The sequence below is a fragment of the Miniopterus schreibersii genome, assembly GCF_964146895.1.
Source record: "Miniopterus schreibersii genome assembly, chromosome: 16".
Classification (NCBI taxonomy): Eukaryota; Metazoa; Chordata; class Mammalia; order Chiroptera; family Miniopteridae; genus Miniopterus; species Miniopterus schreibersii.
This window is the reverse complement of record NC_138116.1, coordinates 11,886,979-11,904,028: the sequence shown is the minus strand read 5'-3', so window position 1 is coordinate 11,904,028 and position 17,050 is coordinate 11,886,979. Positions and strand designations below refer to the sequence as shown.

The 17,050-nt window shown below is 56.2% G+C and overlaps 1 protein-coding gene across 8 annotated transcripts in view; it reads left to right on the top strand.

Annotated features, from left to right (window-relative positions):
- BCAS3 (BCAS3 microtubule associated cell migration factor) overlaps positions 1–16,539 on the top strand; it is a 421,342-nt gene extending 404,803 nt beyond the window's left edge. For 3 of the 8 annotated variants that reach the window (XM_081160913.1, XM_081160909.1, XM_081160912.1), the window contains 2 exons: positions 4,380–4,445; positions 15,751–16,539. In XM_081160913.1, the coding sequence (XP_081017039.1) occupies positions 4,380–4,445; positions 15,751–15,899 (215 nt within the window). In that variant the 3' untranslated portion in view covers positions 15,900–16,539. Of the gene's footprint in view, positions 1–4,379; positions 4,446–12,451; positions 12,543–15,750 lie in introns of all 8 variants that reach the window. The other 5 variants (XM_081160910.1, XM_081160916.1, XM_081160915.1 and 2 more) reach the window with 2 other exon arrangements.
- Positions 16,540–17,050: the final 511 nt, after the last annotated feature.

Here is a 17,050-nt window from a genome sequence, read left to right as displayed (position 1 = left end):
TTTGCTTTCTCTCACATCCAACCGCGAAAGCCCCAGGCCTCATTCCCAGGCCCCGGTCAGCTGTTTCAAGGATTCTCGACACATCTCTGTTGCTGGAGCCTCCTTTTGCTGTGTTGACTCTTAAGAGCTCACTAAGTCAGGTCTCAAGGTCAAGGGGGACTGTCTCTTCCCCATGACTGTAGCTTCCTGCAGTCCTGGGAACACTGTCTCATTCCCCTTTACCATCCACCCTGAAGGGAGAAAGCCTTCATCTTTCCTGTCTGCCGTCTCTTCAACAGGCTCTTCTAGTCCAGAAGCAGTTACTCTTGGAGATCACACCACGGGCTCAGTCTCCACCTCTTACCTTCTATCAGGAATACACTTATTTCTTTATCCAAATATATAAAACTTTCACAAAACACTATTATGAGCAACGCATTCTAGTGCTTTCTATTTTATTTCTTTTTTTTTTTTTAAACATAGTCACAACCCGCTAACTTGATTTCACAATACATCGGTGAATCGCTGTCTACAGTTGGGAAGCCAGTACTCTAGTTTATTCTGCACAGTCCTCTGAGTTTTCCTATATGTGGATTAATTCCTCAGCAGAAAAGGCCATGAGAGTCTTTTCAACTAAAGCTCTTCCAAAGTTTTATCAGAAACACCTTTTACTTATTGAAAGGACTGTGGATTTTTTCCTTCTTAACAGTAAAAGTGCATTTTGAACATTAGTTGCAGTTTTTAAGTGGTCAAGATTTCAATGAGTTAGTTAACAAATATCTGTTGATTGCCTTTGGTCTGCAAAAGATGAGCTGAAAGCACTGCATGTGTGTGCGCACGTGTGTGTGTTTGTGTGTGTGTGCGCGCACGCGTGCATGCTAATACCATCTTCCATTTCAGGACTATAGGAATTAAGCTCTCAACAAGTGTTAGCTATCGTTTCAGGGTTGACCAGATGTGCACCCGGTGTGTGGACCCTCTTTCCTACCTCTAGGACTAGCTCTTCCAGTGGGCCTCCTGCTTGCCCTGCTGCTGAGGGCTGGGGCATTTTCATGTTATATTTGCCCCCTCCCATCGCAAAGTGCCCCATGACCAGGTGACAGTTGCAGGCATCAGGGCAATGAATTAATTCTCTTATCTTTTAGACATCCCCACTCTCAGGCCAACACTGTCATCCAAACAACTTAGTCCCTTAGGTCCTTTCCTCTGCTTCACCTCATTGGGCCCTGGAATTCTCCTTCTACGGTCCCTCTACAAAGGGCTTCCAGCATCTTCTCTCAGTGGCGTCCTCGGTGGGCCCGCACATCCTGTCTGGCTGCAGCAGCAGGCAGGCTGTCTGTAGGCACCTCTGATTCCCCACACACTAGGCTGAACATCTGAGGAAGAAGTGAGATGTGGTTCCCACCCTCAAAGAGATTAAAACCCTGGAGGAGGCGGCAGTGCTGGACTTGGGGTCTGTTCCTCCCTGGCTCCTGTCGCCGCCGCCCGCGGGGGCCCACCTAGCTGAGCTGGACAAGCAGAACGCCAGATTGGTCCCCTGCCTGTACCCCATGCTCTTTCCAGGACTTGAGACAAAGGTACAAACTCCCCAGTAACAGATGCCATGATGGCTGAGGGTGGGGAGAAGAGAGTAAGCCCCAGAAGCACAGGAGCACCCAGCCAGCCAGCCCAGTGCCACCCGCAGGCCACAGCACCCTGCTCGGGCGGAAGGGAGCAGCTGCTCCTGGGGGGTGATGGGTGGCATTGTTGGTGTTGCTATTTGTGTCTCAGTTCAGTGTCAGATTGCCTGTTCCTAGCTACCCTCCGCTGGTAGGAAAGGCCGGATCTGAGAGTCTTGCGGCTCCCAGCACCCAGCGACTGCCACTGAGAATGTCTTGTTCTGTTTGTCTTTTCCGCAGCGTTTAGAAGCCCACATCAGGATACCGGGGAAGCCTGTGACCTTGGGCAGGTTCCTTTCCCTTCCTTGGTTCAATTTCTTCTCTAACACCATGGGACAGGGAAACCAGTACATCTAGTAAATGTTTACCTACTTCCCCTATTCTGTCCTGGCCACCATACCACTGGCCCGTATATCTCAAGTCTATTACAGGCCTTCCTCACCTTCCTTTCCAACCTGGTCTCCCACTTCCCCTTCCACAATAACTCTTATTCGTATTTCACCATCACCACCTTCACGCAATGTACTCGGCTGTCACAATGATCCCATCGTCCCCAGCGCATGCCCTGCTCACCTGGCTCTGTCAGAGTACCTGCTCCCTCCCCCTCTGCTCAGGCACCTTTTTAGACCAAACTCAAATCTCCAATCTCCTCTGTGAAGCTCTCTCGGACCCTGCAGCCGAGCTTCTGCACCACCTACTCTGGACACTTGGTTCCGGACAAATGGCATAGACTGCCTTGTCCACTAACTAGCAACGGCCGATTCCCTTCTGTGTGCCACTGGGGGAGGCTCAGCCCCAGTGGTCCCTCGGCGCCCCCTCAGCCATACTGTGGGTCTCACTTAACCCCATTCCAGTTCCTTGGACCAAATCTAATTCATCTTTCTTACCTCTAACCACCAGCCTCCTCCCTGCCCAGCATCCAGCTCTGGGAGGAGAGCCAAGCTGAACTCCAGTTAATGTTTGTTGAATGACTGGATGGGGTTTTGTGGCTCCTGAGAGGTAAACGAAAGCCAGCCAGAGCACTGGGAAAAATTACAGTGTTTAAAAGAGACACTTGTTCCTCTCTGGCCAGATCTCAAATCTGATTCCAGGTAAATAGTTTCTCTCCCTCTCTCTCTCTCCCCTTCTCCTTTGCACATTTGGTAGTTGCCCAGAGTCTACTTTGATCTCTTTAACCAAATCTTGCTGATTTCTGTCAACAAGGAAGAAGTGCCCATGTGACTTCATGGGGGAAACTTCAGAGTCCCCTTTCTAGGTGTTGCCCCAACCCAGAAGCAGGAATTCCTGTGGAAAAATGTATGGGCTTGGACAAGGGTGGGGAAAGGCGGTGGGGCCCACAGATAAGGGCCCTCCTCTGGAGGTATTGACATAGGTAAATGGTTAACAAAAGGGAGGATTTCTCTCTGTTCCTCCTCTTCAGTCAGAGAATTCACCTTTAACCACTGACCTTTCGGTGAGGTGTGAGATCCGAACAAAGTTGAGCACCAGTCATGGATGGTTAAATGCCCATCGTTCATTTCTGCCCCTGCCCCTGCCCCCTCAGAAGACGGCCTGAGGTATGCAGACCACCCCCTAGGTTTGGTGGCTGGTAACAGAGGAAGACATACATACACACAGAAAACAAAAGTGAGAAATAACCCTCTGACCCGTTAGGAATCCAGAGCCTCAGCTTTAAAGCAAAGAGAGTGCTGTACAGAGAAGGCCAAGCCATGCCAATCTGGTCGAATCAAACAGAAGGAGGCGTGTCCCAGCACCCATAGCAGAATCAGTTGTCCAACGTCTAATCTTTGGTGATTTCTTCCTGCCCACTTTCTTTCTACCCTAGCCCTGCCCCCAGCGACCTGCAGGCCCATTGCATAAGACACCTTTAAATTTACGGGCAGAATCCCCCAACACCAGGCTTCACAGTCGTCCCCTGACTTCCTCCACCCCACATATGTTTTATTTCACGTAGCTCGATAGCTTGCGATTCCACCCCTCCATGAGCTTAATTGAATTTGGGGAGAACCGACATCCAGTTGCTTCATTTGTTTAGGATGACTTTTTCCATTCTGGGCCCCCCGCGCTCATTTTACTGGCATGTTCCCACCCTCTCCAGGCTCCAGTTGGCCAGGACCGGCGTGACATCTCCACTTTGATGTGTGTGACTAGTGCAGGCCTTCAGGGTAGCGGGGGGGAAGCTAAGCCTACCAGCGCCTCCGCCTCCATCTGGGCATGGGCTGGGTTCTTGGAAGGCTTGGAGAGTCTTTGGTTTCATACTTTATTCGTCCCCTGAGCCACTAAGAGCTGAGTATGAGCATACAGTTCATGCATTTGAGCACGTCTCCATGATCTTCGTCTAAGCAGCCCAGCCTGACTGCCAAGCAGCTTTGAACTTCAGGCCTGGTTTCGACAACATCCAAAAGGAGGTGGAAAACCTGAGGGGCTACCCAAGATGGGCAGCTCCACCTCCACACCCCTCGCTGCTCCCAGCCCTGTGAGGCAGGCGGGACTGTAGGCACTCAGGAGGCAGGAGTGGGAGAAGCCACAGAGGGAAGGGCGATACCAGCTTAACCCGGTGAGAAATACGGAGAACCTTCAGTGTGCTTGCTGTGCCTTGGGACGGACCATGCACACCCCCTGCAAAGCTCTCAGTGGCCAAACCAGATCTTGATGTCCCCTCCCTTTGATCTCGGCTCTCGCTGCTCTCTTAAAGGTCCATGTTGTGATCCTCTTTAAAGACATATTTTATTTCCAATACAGACACAGCCCTTGATGTAGCAGTAGAAACCACCACCCCTGAGAGGCACATGGCTGTGAAGTGTGTGGGTATGTAACTTCCTGTCTCCGCCCACGTGCAAGGCTGTGTCCCTGCTGCTCTTTCGTCCCTCAGGAGCTTCGCCTCCCTACCCCCTGGTGCTGGTGCTTCAGGAGGCCTCGGAGTGAGGGCGAGAGGTCAGGACGCACCTTCTGGCAGTGGGGAGGGACTGGTTTGGGATGGGAGTGGTTGCTGTTCTTCGCCCCACGAGAGTTTCTTTGAGAATCTCACCCCCCCCCCCCCCCCACTTTTAAGATGGAAGTCAAATTTTCGGACTCTGCTGTGCAGAGCAGAGAGGTCGCTGGGCCCTAATGCATTTACCACTGACTGCCCCTCTTGTAGCGCGTCTATCAGGGAGTAATCTGATTTGTACCTATTCATTTGCAGTCCCTGCAGGAGCCTGGAGCTGGCCCCTGGTATAATTGGTGCTGTCTCTATTCTTACATCATTAGATTAGCCCCGACTCCTGGCCACTTGTTGTCTGCGCTTGTCTGTCCATTTATACAACCTAATGTAACACAAAATTCATTACTGATCACATTACTTTCAACTCTGAAGCCAGCCTTGTGATAAACATTTGGTTAACCCCTTCCTAGCCGCGGGAGGGCTGACAGAACAAATGCACTTCCACTCGACAGGCAAATCAATATCTTAATACGCCAGAGTGGAACTGCATTTCTAGATGTGTTACTCCTCCTGCAGGAGCAGGTGGAAAGGCTCTTCCGAGCGAGTGGAATTGAATAAGGAATAGAGGCCCGGCACCAGCAGCCAGTCTGCAAACGGGGCACAAAGGCTCACCCGGCTCCGCCTGGCTTCTCGTCTGGGCAGGCGGCACCGCGGCCGTGAACAGAGGCCTGTGCTTCTCTGCACGCCGCCGAGCGTGGGTTCGAGGGCACAGGCTGGGACCCCGACGGGGGCCGCAGGGACCTTGGCCCCACCGCCGTTCTCTTTGCTAGACTCGGCCCAGGACGACTGGCCCAAGAACGGGGTTCAGTTCCTTAAAACCTGCTTTACTGACACGAGGGTGCCAACAAGAAACTAAATTAAATCCATGACTAAGCTAAAAAAAAGTCTACCATTTGGAACCAAATGCACAAAATGATTCCTGTGTAGAGCCAGGTCGGTGATGTTGGGGTCGGGTGGTTCACACCAGCTTCTGTGCGTGTGTCTGCTCCCGGGTGAGTTTTCTTCGGCTCAGAAATGCCACGTGCGCCGCCTGAGCGTGGTCGTGGTTCTGTGGCGGGAATGTGGGGGGCTCCGGCAGGGGAGCTGGCCGAGATTCCTAAAGGGACCCCCACGCAGCTCTCTTTATTTAATCTAGAAGATTCTCCCCCACCCCCACCCTGGTCATCCCCTCCCCAGCCTCCATGTGTCTCTGGGTAGCATCCACACCCACTATAAGTCATTAACTCGCGGGACAGTTTGTTTCTAAAGGAAAAATACCCTGACTTATTAAGGAACTCTCGTAAAGCCTGTACGACAGTAATTAGAATAGTAGGCGCAGAGGAAGCAGAATGGAACCCATTACTATGAAAGTCGTAAATCCCGGAGTAAAAAGAAGCCGTAAACAAGATACTCAGCTGGGAATGGGAGCTGGGAAAGGCAGCCTGTCTCGAGGACGTTCTGGAAGCCGAGGAGAGGCACGGCCTCCGTCCTGCTGAGTGGGGCTCCCGCCCCCTCCTGCCGGGTGTTCACTAGTTCAGAGCCCAACAGGCCTGAGATGACCGGCGACCCTGTGAGACACGGAGTCCTAGGGACTCCCTGAGAGGGCTCAGAGGCTGCTCTGGGCCTTCCCCTCCATTCCTCCCGCATTCGTAGGGGAGGAGCTGCAAGGTGAGATGCGGAGGTGCAAGGGGCTGCCTCACCCCGCCCTGGTGGCAGGAAGCTGTGGAGCTGGACCAGAGACCCCAGAATTATCACTCTTACGTGTTTCCTATTTTGAGGAGTGACAAAGAAGGGATCTTGGCAGGGCGTTCCTAGGTGCCTCCCATTCAGGCAGGGGAAGGAGGACACTGGTATGTCACTGAGAAGAGCCTGGGTGCAGCAGCTGTCTCCTCGGGGCGCTCACCTCCCCGCCCCCACCCACCACAGTGCACTAACTTGCTCAGTCCTGAGCCTGCTGTTTGGGTCTCAGCTGTTCGTCCTTTCAGGTGGGTAAGTGGGACAGTGGGGGCGGGAGGCTCTGTGTACCCCCACACTGGGTCCGGCCCCATCGGCTCTAGAAAACAGAGCAGAGTACAGGCCATTGCCTTTGTAGGGTAGGACAGACCATGACAGGGAGGCTGGTGGAATGAGAGGCTTTGATTTCTTAACCTTGATGGAAAGTGGGGAAAGCCACATCTTACCAAACTCTTCCGCTGCGTCGTAGAGAATTTAATTACGTTTGGACATTTGAATGAGAACCAGATGTGGCTCTGGCCCGTCGGGCCAGCAGCGTCTCTCCTGTGGTCTGCAGGCCCCTGTGCCGTCTCGCAGCCCCGGAGGGCAGCTCAGGAAGACCCACCTGGGAGCCGGGTGGGGTCGCCCAAGCTTCGAGGCTGGACTTTAGGAAATGGGCAGGTCAAGGCAGGCTGCCAGACAGCTAGTTCCACAGGAGAGTTTCCCAGCCCTGTCTCTTCATAGCCATGCTGAGTGGGCATGTTTGTGGTGCCCTCCCTTGGTGGGTGCACCCACCCCCACCCCACAGGCAGACGTGTACTCAAAGAAGTCATGTCACAGCACCAGGCTGGGCGTTTTCTATCACCAAAGACAGTGCCAGGCTGCCCAGCCCTGAGTCTACCTTGGATGGCATCTGCTGCGGCTTTGCCCCCTGCGTGGTGCCAAGGACCTGGAGCTAGGAAGGGCTTTCAGGCCTCCCCGGTGAGGAGCACTGCTCCAGGGGCCTCGGCCTGCCTGGCACAGCTGGCCTTCTAACCAGGGCACACTGCAACCAGAGTGGTCTTTACGCGTGTTTCCTGTGTGTTCTGCTTCTTAAAGCCCCTTGGCATCTTCTTCCCCCGAGATCCCCACACGCCCGGTGAGGCTGCCAGACCGGCCCCTCCCTTCCCGCCTGACAGATGATGAAGCAGATGAGAAGCGAAGTGACCCGCCCGGGTCATTCAGCACGTCTGCGGCAGGACTGGGGCTCCAGCGAATCCTCTGCCTCCTGCACAGTCCTCCCCCTTCGCGCCGTCCACCGGGAGCTTCAGCTCAGGCCTGCGCCTACATCTGGCTGATCTTAAGCATGGCCTCAGCCAGACTTATCGAATACCTCGGAACCAGGGAAACGCGAGCCGGGCCTGCTCAGCCTCTGCTGTCCCCGTGTGTAATGTGTTGTGACAGGATGTGCTCCGTCTTGGTCAGGACTTTGAGTCATACTGATAAAGTGGCACTGAGAGGGTCCCTGCACGGGGCTGCTGGTCCAGGTTGTCTGAGTGGCTGACCTTGTCCCTCCTCCTTTCAGGCCAAGACTCGGGAGAACCTGGGTAGCGTGGGTTTCCCGGGAGCGGGAGCGGCAGCGTTTCTGGTTTGAGTCTCCCCGTCTGGGACGGCTGTCACGTCACAGCCGTTGTAGGAGGGACCTGAGAAATGGCTCCAGCGCAACCAGGCCAGCGTCCTCTCCCGCGGATACCCTACCTGTGGCCGTTGCTTATCAGGTGTTCAAAAGCTGTGAAGGAATTGAGCTGGGCTGTGAACTCAAATGCTCCGTTCCTGCCCCCAACACACACACACACACACACACACACACACACACACACACAGCAGGCCCAGCAGAGAGGGCCGGGGGGGCGGGGGGCGCAGGGGGAATGGAGGGCAGGGCAGGCCGTGTGGTCCGGCCTCATACTGTGATGCTCTGGGACTCAGTACCTGCCAGGATCAGGACCAAGAGCTGGGCAAGGAAGAAAGAAAGAAAGAAAGGGAGGGAGGGAGGGAGGGAGGGAGGGAGGGAGGGAGGGAGGGAGGGAGGGAGGGAGGAAAGAAAGAAAGAGAGAGAGAGAGAGAGAGAGAGAGAGAGAGAGAAAGGAAGGGAGGAAGGGAGGAAGGAAGGAAGGAAAGGAAGGAAGGAAGGAAGGACGCACCCTGTGGGAGCCCTGTGGGTTGAAAGAGACTCCAGCCAGGAAGGAAGGTGCTTCCCTGTGGGAAGGCTGCGGGGCTCAGACCAGGCTGTGTGTGCGGTGCGAAGTAGGTGGTGTCGGCGGGCCAGGGCTCTGTGCTCAGACGTAGGTGTCAAGCCCAGAGATAACCAGGCCAGAGCGGCCCCGCTTCTCATCTGCTCCCAGATTCCATCAGCCCCAAGCGGCATTCCTATTATCTGAATGTGGAGGAGCCTTTTCATCTTCAGCCCCTCAGCTTCAAGAAGCTGCCCTCCTTCGGACTTCCACAGGCTTGCCTGGGAAGGGAGCAGAAACCCCTGATGGATCCTTGGGAGCACAAGCCCCCATCCCCCAAGCCCTCCACGCTGGACAGAGAGGATCTCTGGTCTGTTGGCCCCTGTGCAAGCCCAGCGGCTGGAGGTGTCCCTGTGGAGAGGGGTGGCAGGGAAGGGGGGTCTGAGTGTAAGAAAAGCAAGGCCTCCCTACAGGCTGCCTCCATTAACTGCTGCCCTTTGAACCTCCTAAAAAGTGCCCTGGGGCTAAGGTTGGCTCCAGCCTAGAGTGTGGTCTCTGACAGGGCTGTCAGTGTTTCTAGAACCATTCTCAGCCAACTCCATCTCTGTCTCCCTGAACAGACCTCTGCCTCCCTCTGCCACAGTCTGCAAGAGAGAGTGGCAGTTTCCAGGCCCAGGACTGGTGTCCACCAGGGCCACCTCCTAGTTGGCACCTGGGCCATGTTTCTGGGGCCAGCACCAGGAAGCTGCCCATCCTGCTGAGCCCCGCAAGATGCATTCCAGCCCCACCTCCTCAGCTTCTCTCTGCAAGCTCCAGTTTGCACAGTTGATCCTGGGCCCTGTCGGCAGGCCCCTTGCTGACCAAGTTCATTAGCAGACCCCATTTGGATCCATCTGCTGAACTTGCAGCAGTCCTGTGTCCCCGGGTCTCCTCTTCATATATCCCATCCAGGGAAGATGCTGAAAATCCCTAACTTCTTAGAGGACCCCACCCCTACCTGAGTCCCTTGCCAAGAACCCTCAGAGCAGAAGGGGATTGGGACTGTTTTTGCTTGCAAACCTCCTCCGAGCCAGGCACTGGGCAAGAGGGAGCAGTTTGGCTGGCTGCTCTGTGCCTTGGGACCACCCACTCCCCTGGGGTACCACTCAGCCCAACCCAAGCCAGGGGTTTAACCACAGACTCTGCTGACAGAGGAGGACTGGGAGGCGCACACAGGAGGGAAAAATCGATGCACGTCAACAGGGTTGGAAATTTATTTTCCAGCTTGGAAGAGGGTATTTACAAAGAGGCAAGGAGGGAAATAGAAAGCTATAAACACATATCTGCCATCTTCCTCCGTGGGCCATTTCTTGATTAAAAAGAATCTTTTGCAAGGTCCAGTAGAGGGCAAGCTGGTGGGGGACTGGACAGCAGACACCTGCTGGGGAGGAAGGTGGAGCGGGACCCTGAGGTCCCACGGATGACCACATCACTAATACAATTGCAACAGTAATGGAACTCACATTTGCCGACTGGAAGCTGTACTTTGTGATGCAGTCTACATGCATTATTTAATTCTCACAGCCGCACTATGAAACAGACCTTGTTATCCTCGCATGCAGGAAACTGAGGCACAGAAACGTTGAGGAGCTTGCTTAAAGTCTCCCGGGTGGCAGGGGCTGGAGCTTGTACTCTCACCCACTTTGCTAAACTGCCTCCCCAACCTGGGCGGACGCCGCCCCTCCCCCCTTCCTGGGCCCTGGGGCGGGGGCATTTTCCCTTCTCACTGCCAAAAGTGAGCAGGCTGTGGGTGCAGGGTAAGACTGGCCCCGGGTCTCATCCTACTCCCACCAGGCCACTTGGGTGGTTAGCTTGGGACTGGGGTGTGCGACTGCAGCCAGGGCCCAATAAAAGCGCTCTGCTAATCCTGTTAATGAGCAACATGGTGAGGCTCTAAGTGCACAGAGCAAGGCTGGCTGGAGCCACTGAGCCCACCAGAGGGCCGGGCAGTAGGTGCTGCTCCTTTTGTGGTGAGGGAAATGCCAGAGCTTCCTGGCACTGAACCAGGGGTCCCGGGGACCCTCTTCCCAAACACACACAGCACTGCCCTCAGGACCCCACTAGGTCCCAGAAACAGGCCTCCCTCTGAGTCCTGAGACAGGCTCTCCACAATGCCCCCACCACCAGAGTCAAGGGGCTGCTCTCGGGGTCTCTGGCCATCTGCCCTCACTGCCATCCACCTCGAAGAGGCCTGGAGGTCAAGCCCAAAGTAGGACTTCACTTCTGACCCTCCCTTGGGGTCTCCTGCCCACCTGTGCTCCTCCAGCTCTCCCCGGAGCTCACGTAGGCCCTGTGTTCTCAGCGTTTTGCCCCCTCCCCAGGGAATTGGGGAATGGAGTCTGTGGTGCTTATGAAGTGACTGATTCATGGAGAGACCTCCATTTAATCTGTCCCAGGAGCCCCTGCCTTGCAGGTGTGGGGTGGCCTCAAGGGAGGGAAGGGTCTGTACCCAGGGGAGAGGACAACCCCAGGGAGAACCTCAAGGCTGAAGCAGACTTGGGGACCAGCCTCCAGAGGGAAAGGCCACAGAGAGGGGCGTCTTCTGCCTCCCTGAGGTGGAGGCAGGTTCTGTTGCTCCTGCCTTTACCAAGGGGCCATAGTACCGCTGTGGGACGCGGGGAGAGGGGTGACGCAGAGAGGCTCCCTCATTCTGCACGGCCCAGCCCAGCGGTGGGGGGATGTGTGCAGCCAGCCTTGCCCAGGCCTCCTCACCTAGATGAGAACGACTCCTCCCTGGGTCGGCTTATGTGCCCTGGTAGCCAGGGTTGCTTCTCCCTATGAGGTCGGCCGCCTCTCTGACGCCTTTGAACTTTGCCAGCTCCGCAGAGGGTAGGGCAGCGTGGGCATGGAGATTTCTCATGCCTTTGCTTATTTCATGAGAGCCAAGGCCCCTCCTTTTCAGTTGCTCTCATTCCATTGTCCCCCGACCCCATTCTGGCCCAGGCGTAGCAGGCCCATTTCCAGTAAGAGCCAGCAGGGAGTGGGTGAGCACAGCCAGTGGTGGCGTTGGGAGCCGGTCTGGGTGCCTGGCGTTGGCACCCTCTCTGTCCTGGGACCTGCACCAGCAGCCGTTCTCTCTCACGGGGACTGTGCACCCAGGGCCAGTGGCTTCCTACTCTTCCTTGGTTTTGCCGTCTGCGAGGCGGGGAGACCAGCACCCACCTCCCAGGTGCACAGTCACTGGGGGGTGTGAGGCCACAATGAGATTATCTTCTGCCTGAGGTCAGCCACTTACCTGGGAGCTAGTCCTCATCGCCGACCTCGCTTTGAGGCCTGGAGAACAGCCTCACCGGCCAGAATTGCTGTACTGTTCCTACGTGGGGAGGCTGCTGGGGATGCTTAGCTCCCCACCACAGAGCCCCAGCGCTCTCTCCTGCGGCCCTGGCAGGTTTCTGAGGCTTTCCCCACAGGTCCACCTCACCCGCAGGAGAGCTGCCCAGACCTGGGGATCTTGGGAGTGGGGGAAGGGGGGGGCAGCCAAAAGCTGGGCCACTGAGTCAAAGCGTCCAGAGTCGTCCCCGAAAACTCCGCAGCCTGTCTCTGTCTCCTCTCCCGGCAACCCACCTGCATGGGGCGCCATCCGGCACTGCATGGGCCAGGGCCCCTCTGTCCCCTTCCCAGAGCTGCTCCTCATGCTCCGTGTGTGGCTCCTCTCCCCCCCCCCACCCCCACGCTGAAAGGGGTCTTGGCTCTGTCACAACAGTTCCATTCCTGAGATCCCCCCGCAAGTCTGACTGGCCCCCAACCCCTACACATGCATGTCACTGTCCCTCCTCCCAGCGTGACACCCCACACCTCCGTACGCCCTGTCCCACTGCTTGCAGAGACCCGTGTACTTCTTGATCCATATCTTATCCAAAAAGATTCCTCAATGCTTTTCTTTTCACAAGGGAAAAAAAAAGGAAAAAAAAAACAATGCCAACAGCCCAGCGCCCGTGAGCAACCCAACAGTAACAAAGCATGTGTTCGGGATGGAGGAAGGTAAGGCCACACATTTCCATTTGCCGCTTGCTGCTAGGGCTGGGCGGCCGGGTTGACTCGAAGGGGGGACGTTTGTGCACCCCTCCTTCACGTGCTCCCACACACGCTCATTGTTCTGTCTTGGGGGCTTGACAGACAGCATGGAGCAAAGAGGCCAAGACCAGCCAGACCCTGGTTTGTGCTGAAGAAACCCCCACCTCCCCTCACCACATCACTCATTCACTCATTCCAGAAATGTTTCCTGCACACCCGCTATTTTCCGGGCCCTGTGGTTGGCACTAGGGACATAGAGATAAGGCACAGAACAGGCCCCCAAAGGGCTCGCCACCTGGATGGGGACACGCACGTGAGCAGGTGTGCACAGCATGTTAGGGGGCCTGGGGCAGGAGCCAGTACAGAGTGTGGTGGGGCCTGGCCAGCTGTGCCAGGGCAACCGGATGGGTTCACAGAGCCATGGACACTGTGCTAAGCTTTGGAGGATGGGTAGGCTTTCTGGGGACCCAGGGAGCCTGGAGAGCATCTAAGAACTGCTCGAGTTCTTTACTTTTGTTCCTCAGATTCAGTAACAAGTGACATTAGTGAGGTGAGGTCGGGGGCAGGCCATGGAAGGCCTTTTTAAAGTGCTGAGGATTTTAGAACTTATCCTGGGACTGTTAGGAGTCGAGGGTTTTTAAGCAGAGGGAAAGCAAGATGGGGTTTGTGCCCTAGTCAGACCACTCTGGCTTTGGTGTGGTGGCGGGTTGAGAAGGGCGTCTAGAGGTCAGGAGATCAGTGTTATCCAGGTGGGAAGTGCAGGCCTAGCCAGGCAATGGCAGTGGGAAGAGAGGGGGAGAGGCTGGGGAGACACAGGGGAGATAAATTCAGGAGAGCTTGTTCACCCTGGGACATGGGGTAAGGGAGAAGCCTGCCCACTTCCAGCTTACCCAGGCCTAAGTGGTGAAGGGAAAATATGAGCAAGGCCACTCAGGCTACACCTGGCCCCCGAGAGCAGCCAACTCATTCTGTGCCTGCACGGTCACACGATGGGATGAGGTGCGTCCGCTTGGACTCGTGGGGTGGGGTCACTGAGGCTGCTGGTGGGGTTGCTGTAGGCCTGTGCCAAGGAACAGTGGGGGTGCCGCGCTTGGGCCCGGGATCCGGTCTCCTCAGCTTCCTTGGCAGTGTGGATGTGTCGGCACTTTGCATCGAGAATGTTGGGCCTGTCCCCCAGCTCTGGAAAGGGGCCAACCTTCCCCATCCTAGTGGCCTTTCCTGCTCCTTCATCTGGGGCTTTCTTCCTTGGGCCTGGTGTCCAGATCCTAAGGAAGCCCCTGCTTTTCTTGCTACTTAACTGCCCGTGCTCCTCTCCTGCCCTCCTGGCCCTGCTGTCAGCGCCCCCTAGTGCCAGGATGGCTGTGCGTGAGGGCGAGGGCTCTGAAATCAGATGGGGGCCTCAGAGATCTCTCACAAACTCCTCTGCTTGCTTGTGGGAAAGAAGGGGATGGAGTGAGCTTTCTTGGAGTTGGAAGCTTCCATATAGAAATCCCAGGGTCTATCCTTTGCTTTCCCTCTCTTAGCACAATGGCCTATACTCCCAAGTTAGGGTGAGACTGAAGAATGGGCTAGGAGGAGGAGGGCCCACACAGTAACCATGTTTTCTGTCCATATCTAGGTAACTCTTACTCATCCCAGGATTGGGCCCAACAGGGAAGCCAGTGTCTCTTGGAGATCAGGGACCGCAGCCTGTGTCCCCTCCTTCCATGCTCCCATCTGCTGAGAGGGTCTGGTGTCAGGGCACAGCCTTCCAGACATGGCTGGTGTAGCCTGAAGGCCCCTCACATCTGCTCTGAAGGAGGGCAGCACAGACGCCCCCGCTCCACTCTGTGGCTGCTGCCTTTGAGCAGCCTCAGTGCTGCGGGGCAGCCTAGGACGAGTGGGGATCAGTGGTTAGTTCCTGGCTGGCTGGTACTGGCCAGCCAAGGAGTAAAGGCCATGACCCATTCCCTAACCAAAGCCAGCTGTGCTACGTGTGTGTGGTGGCAGGGGGCCTGGGAGTGGGGGCGAGCTGGAGGTAAAGGTCTCAAGCCAGGCCTGATAAGTGGAACATTCGAACACACCTTGCTGTTTCAAATGATTGCCTTGAGGTCCTGAGCTCCTGAGGTGGACACACAAGACCTCTCAGCCAAGACAGGTGTACCTGGGGGAAGGAGAGGTGGCAGGCCGCCACACCTCTCAGGGTCTGCTTAGGGATGTGTGTGACCACATCTCAGAGCCCACTCGGAGGGACTGAAAGGGGATAGGTGCTGGCCACTTTCAAAAAGCCAAGAAGTAACTTCTCTTTCCTTGCATTGAGCATCCAAGGAAGTCTATTCACAACCCACCACCCCGTACCTGTCTTGGGCCAAGAGATGGTTGGGCAGTGAAGGTGCCCACAGCTAAATGAGATGGGACCAGATGCTGTATCCAAGATGGCAGCATGGCTGTGCCAGGCGGGGCCAGGGAAGAGCTGGAGGAGGGGGTGGGAGCCTCCCTGCCTGCTTCCCAGGTCGACTGAGCATGTACATTGGGGGGGGGGGGGGCTCCAGGAGACGTGGGGGCTAAGAGGAAGAAAGAAAGGAGGCACCCCAGGCAAGCAGGAACCCTCTCCCCACTGGAGTAGGCCCCTCTCAAAGCAGGCATTCCCTCCTGCAGGGAAATAGGACATCTTGTAAGAGGTGCCAAAGATGAAACAGGGCCTGGCCACTGGGCAGACTGTGTGGGTGAGAATGAGCTGGGGGGAAGGTCTGCGGCAGGGGAGGAGAGGTAGGGCCAGACCAGGAGGGAAGCTGCAGTCCTTCTGGTGTCCTGGCTCCTCCCCTCCTGCCCGACCTGTGGGTCCAGGACAAGAGCCACTCTTGGAGTTGGGGGAGCATGCTGGCTGTGCATGAGTATGTGTGCAGGCGTGGGCACACGTCCACAGTGCGGTCCAGACAGATCATCAGGGTGGCCATCCTTCTGGCCTGAAGGGGTTCCCACAAGGAGGGAACAACTGGAGCCCACCAGCCAAGGGAGCTTCTCCCTTCTCCACTGAGCCTCCCTGTGACCCCAGCTGCCACCTGTCCTTTCTGGGGAGCATGAAGGATGTAAATGGACCCAGATGGGTGCCTCCAGACAGGCAGCCCAGCCCAGGGTATGCCCCACCCCACCAGACTGCACTCTGACCGGGCCTGGCCCTCTTCTTGTCTTGCAGAACTACAGCGAGAGGGAAGCATCGAGACTCTGAGTAACAGCTCGGGCTCCACCAGTGGCAGCATCCCAAGAAACTTTGATGGCTACCGATCTCCACTGCCCACCAACGAGAGTCAGCCCCTCAGCCTCTTCCCTACCGGCTTCTCTTAGGTACCAGCTACCTGCTTCTGACTGGCCGGCCCACTCACGTGCTGGAGGAAGGAAAAGCCCCCCTCCGGCCCTCCCCTTCAGTCTCTGCTCCTCTTTCGCAAACCACCTTCCCCAAGCTTAGTGACAACAGCCACCCACCCTCCCTGGATTGAGAAGAGACCCTTCTCTGAAGCACCTCGGTGCACTCTGACCCGTCAGCAGGGCTGTGGCCGAGAGAGACTGCAGAAGCTCCGTCCCCTCCTCTGTTTGCACATGATGTCCTGCATTGGATCCGCTTTTGTATTTTCTAACCATACCCATGGGGGGCCTGGGTGGGGAAAGGGTGGATGGCCTGGGCAGGCATTTTGACCCTGATCGGCCAGCCCCAGCCCACTCCTGGCTGTGGCACGCACTGCCCAGCTTCCCTTGGTCAACCTCCCTCTGGAATGGGGTGAACTGAGGCCCAGAGTATTAGGGAAGGAGAAAGAAAGGAGAAGCCCCCCTTCCTCTTTTCTTTCCCCTCTGGCTCATGGGAAGGATTTGTCTTTCTTGTCTATAAGCCCTTTTACCCTGGTCCTGGACTGTTCAGTGAAGGAAACCGTGGTTACTGAGGCCCTGTCAAAAAGTGCACGTCTTGTCCAATAAACCATGCTGCAATTGGTGTCCATCCCTGAGTTGCTGGGGTCAGGGTCCTCTCCAAGTGCCAAGCAGAGTCCTGTGGGCCTGACTGTGTGTCCCTGCTCCCAACGGCCCTGGCCCTCACATGGTGCAACTGAGGGAGTCTCGAGGGGACCGGAAGCAGGAAGATGTTTGCTTTGGAATTTGGGCAGGGCCTGCTTTAAGTCCATTCTCCAACCTTCCTGCCTGTTATAGAGCCAGTGAGTTTTGGGGCCACCACAGGCCTGGCACTCCCTGGCTGTGGCAGTCACAGTGAGGTCCTAGGCATGTGCTGGTGGGCTGCTCTGGAAGGGAGAGCCTGTTGAAGACTCTGGCCTTATCTTCAGGGCAGGCACCTGGTAACTGCCTCTCTTTTCAAGCTCAGAAGGTTGAAGAATGGTCAGGTGAACGTGGGTCTCTCATGAAACCTGGCTGGAACCTTTGTTCCCCCACCTCATCCCAATTCTGGACCTAAAGTGACAGGCAAGAAGGAGACAGGAGCAGGGGGAGCAAAA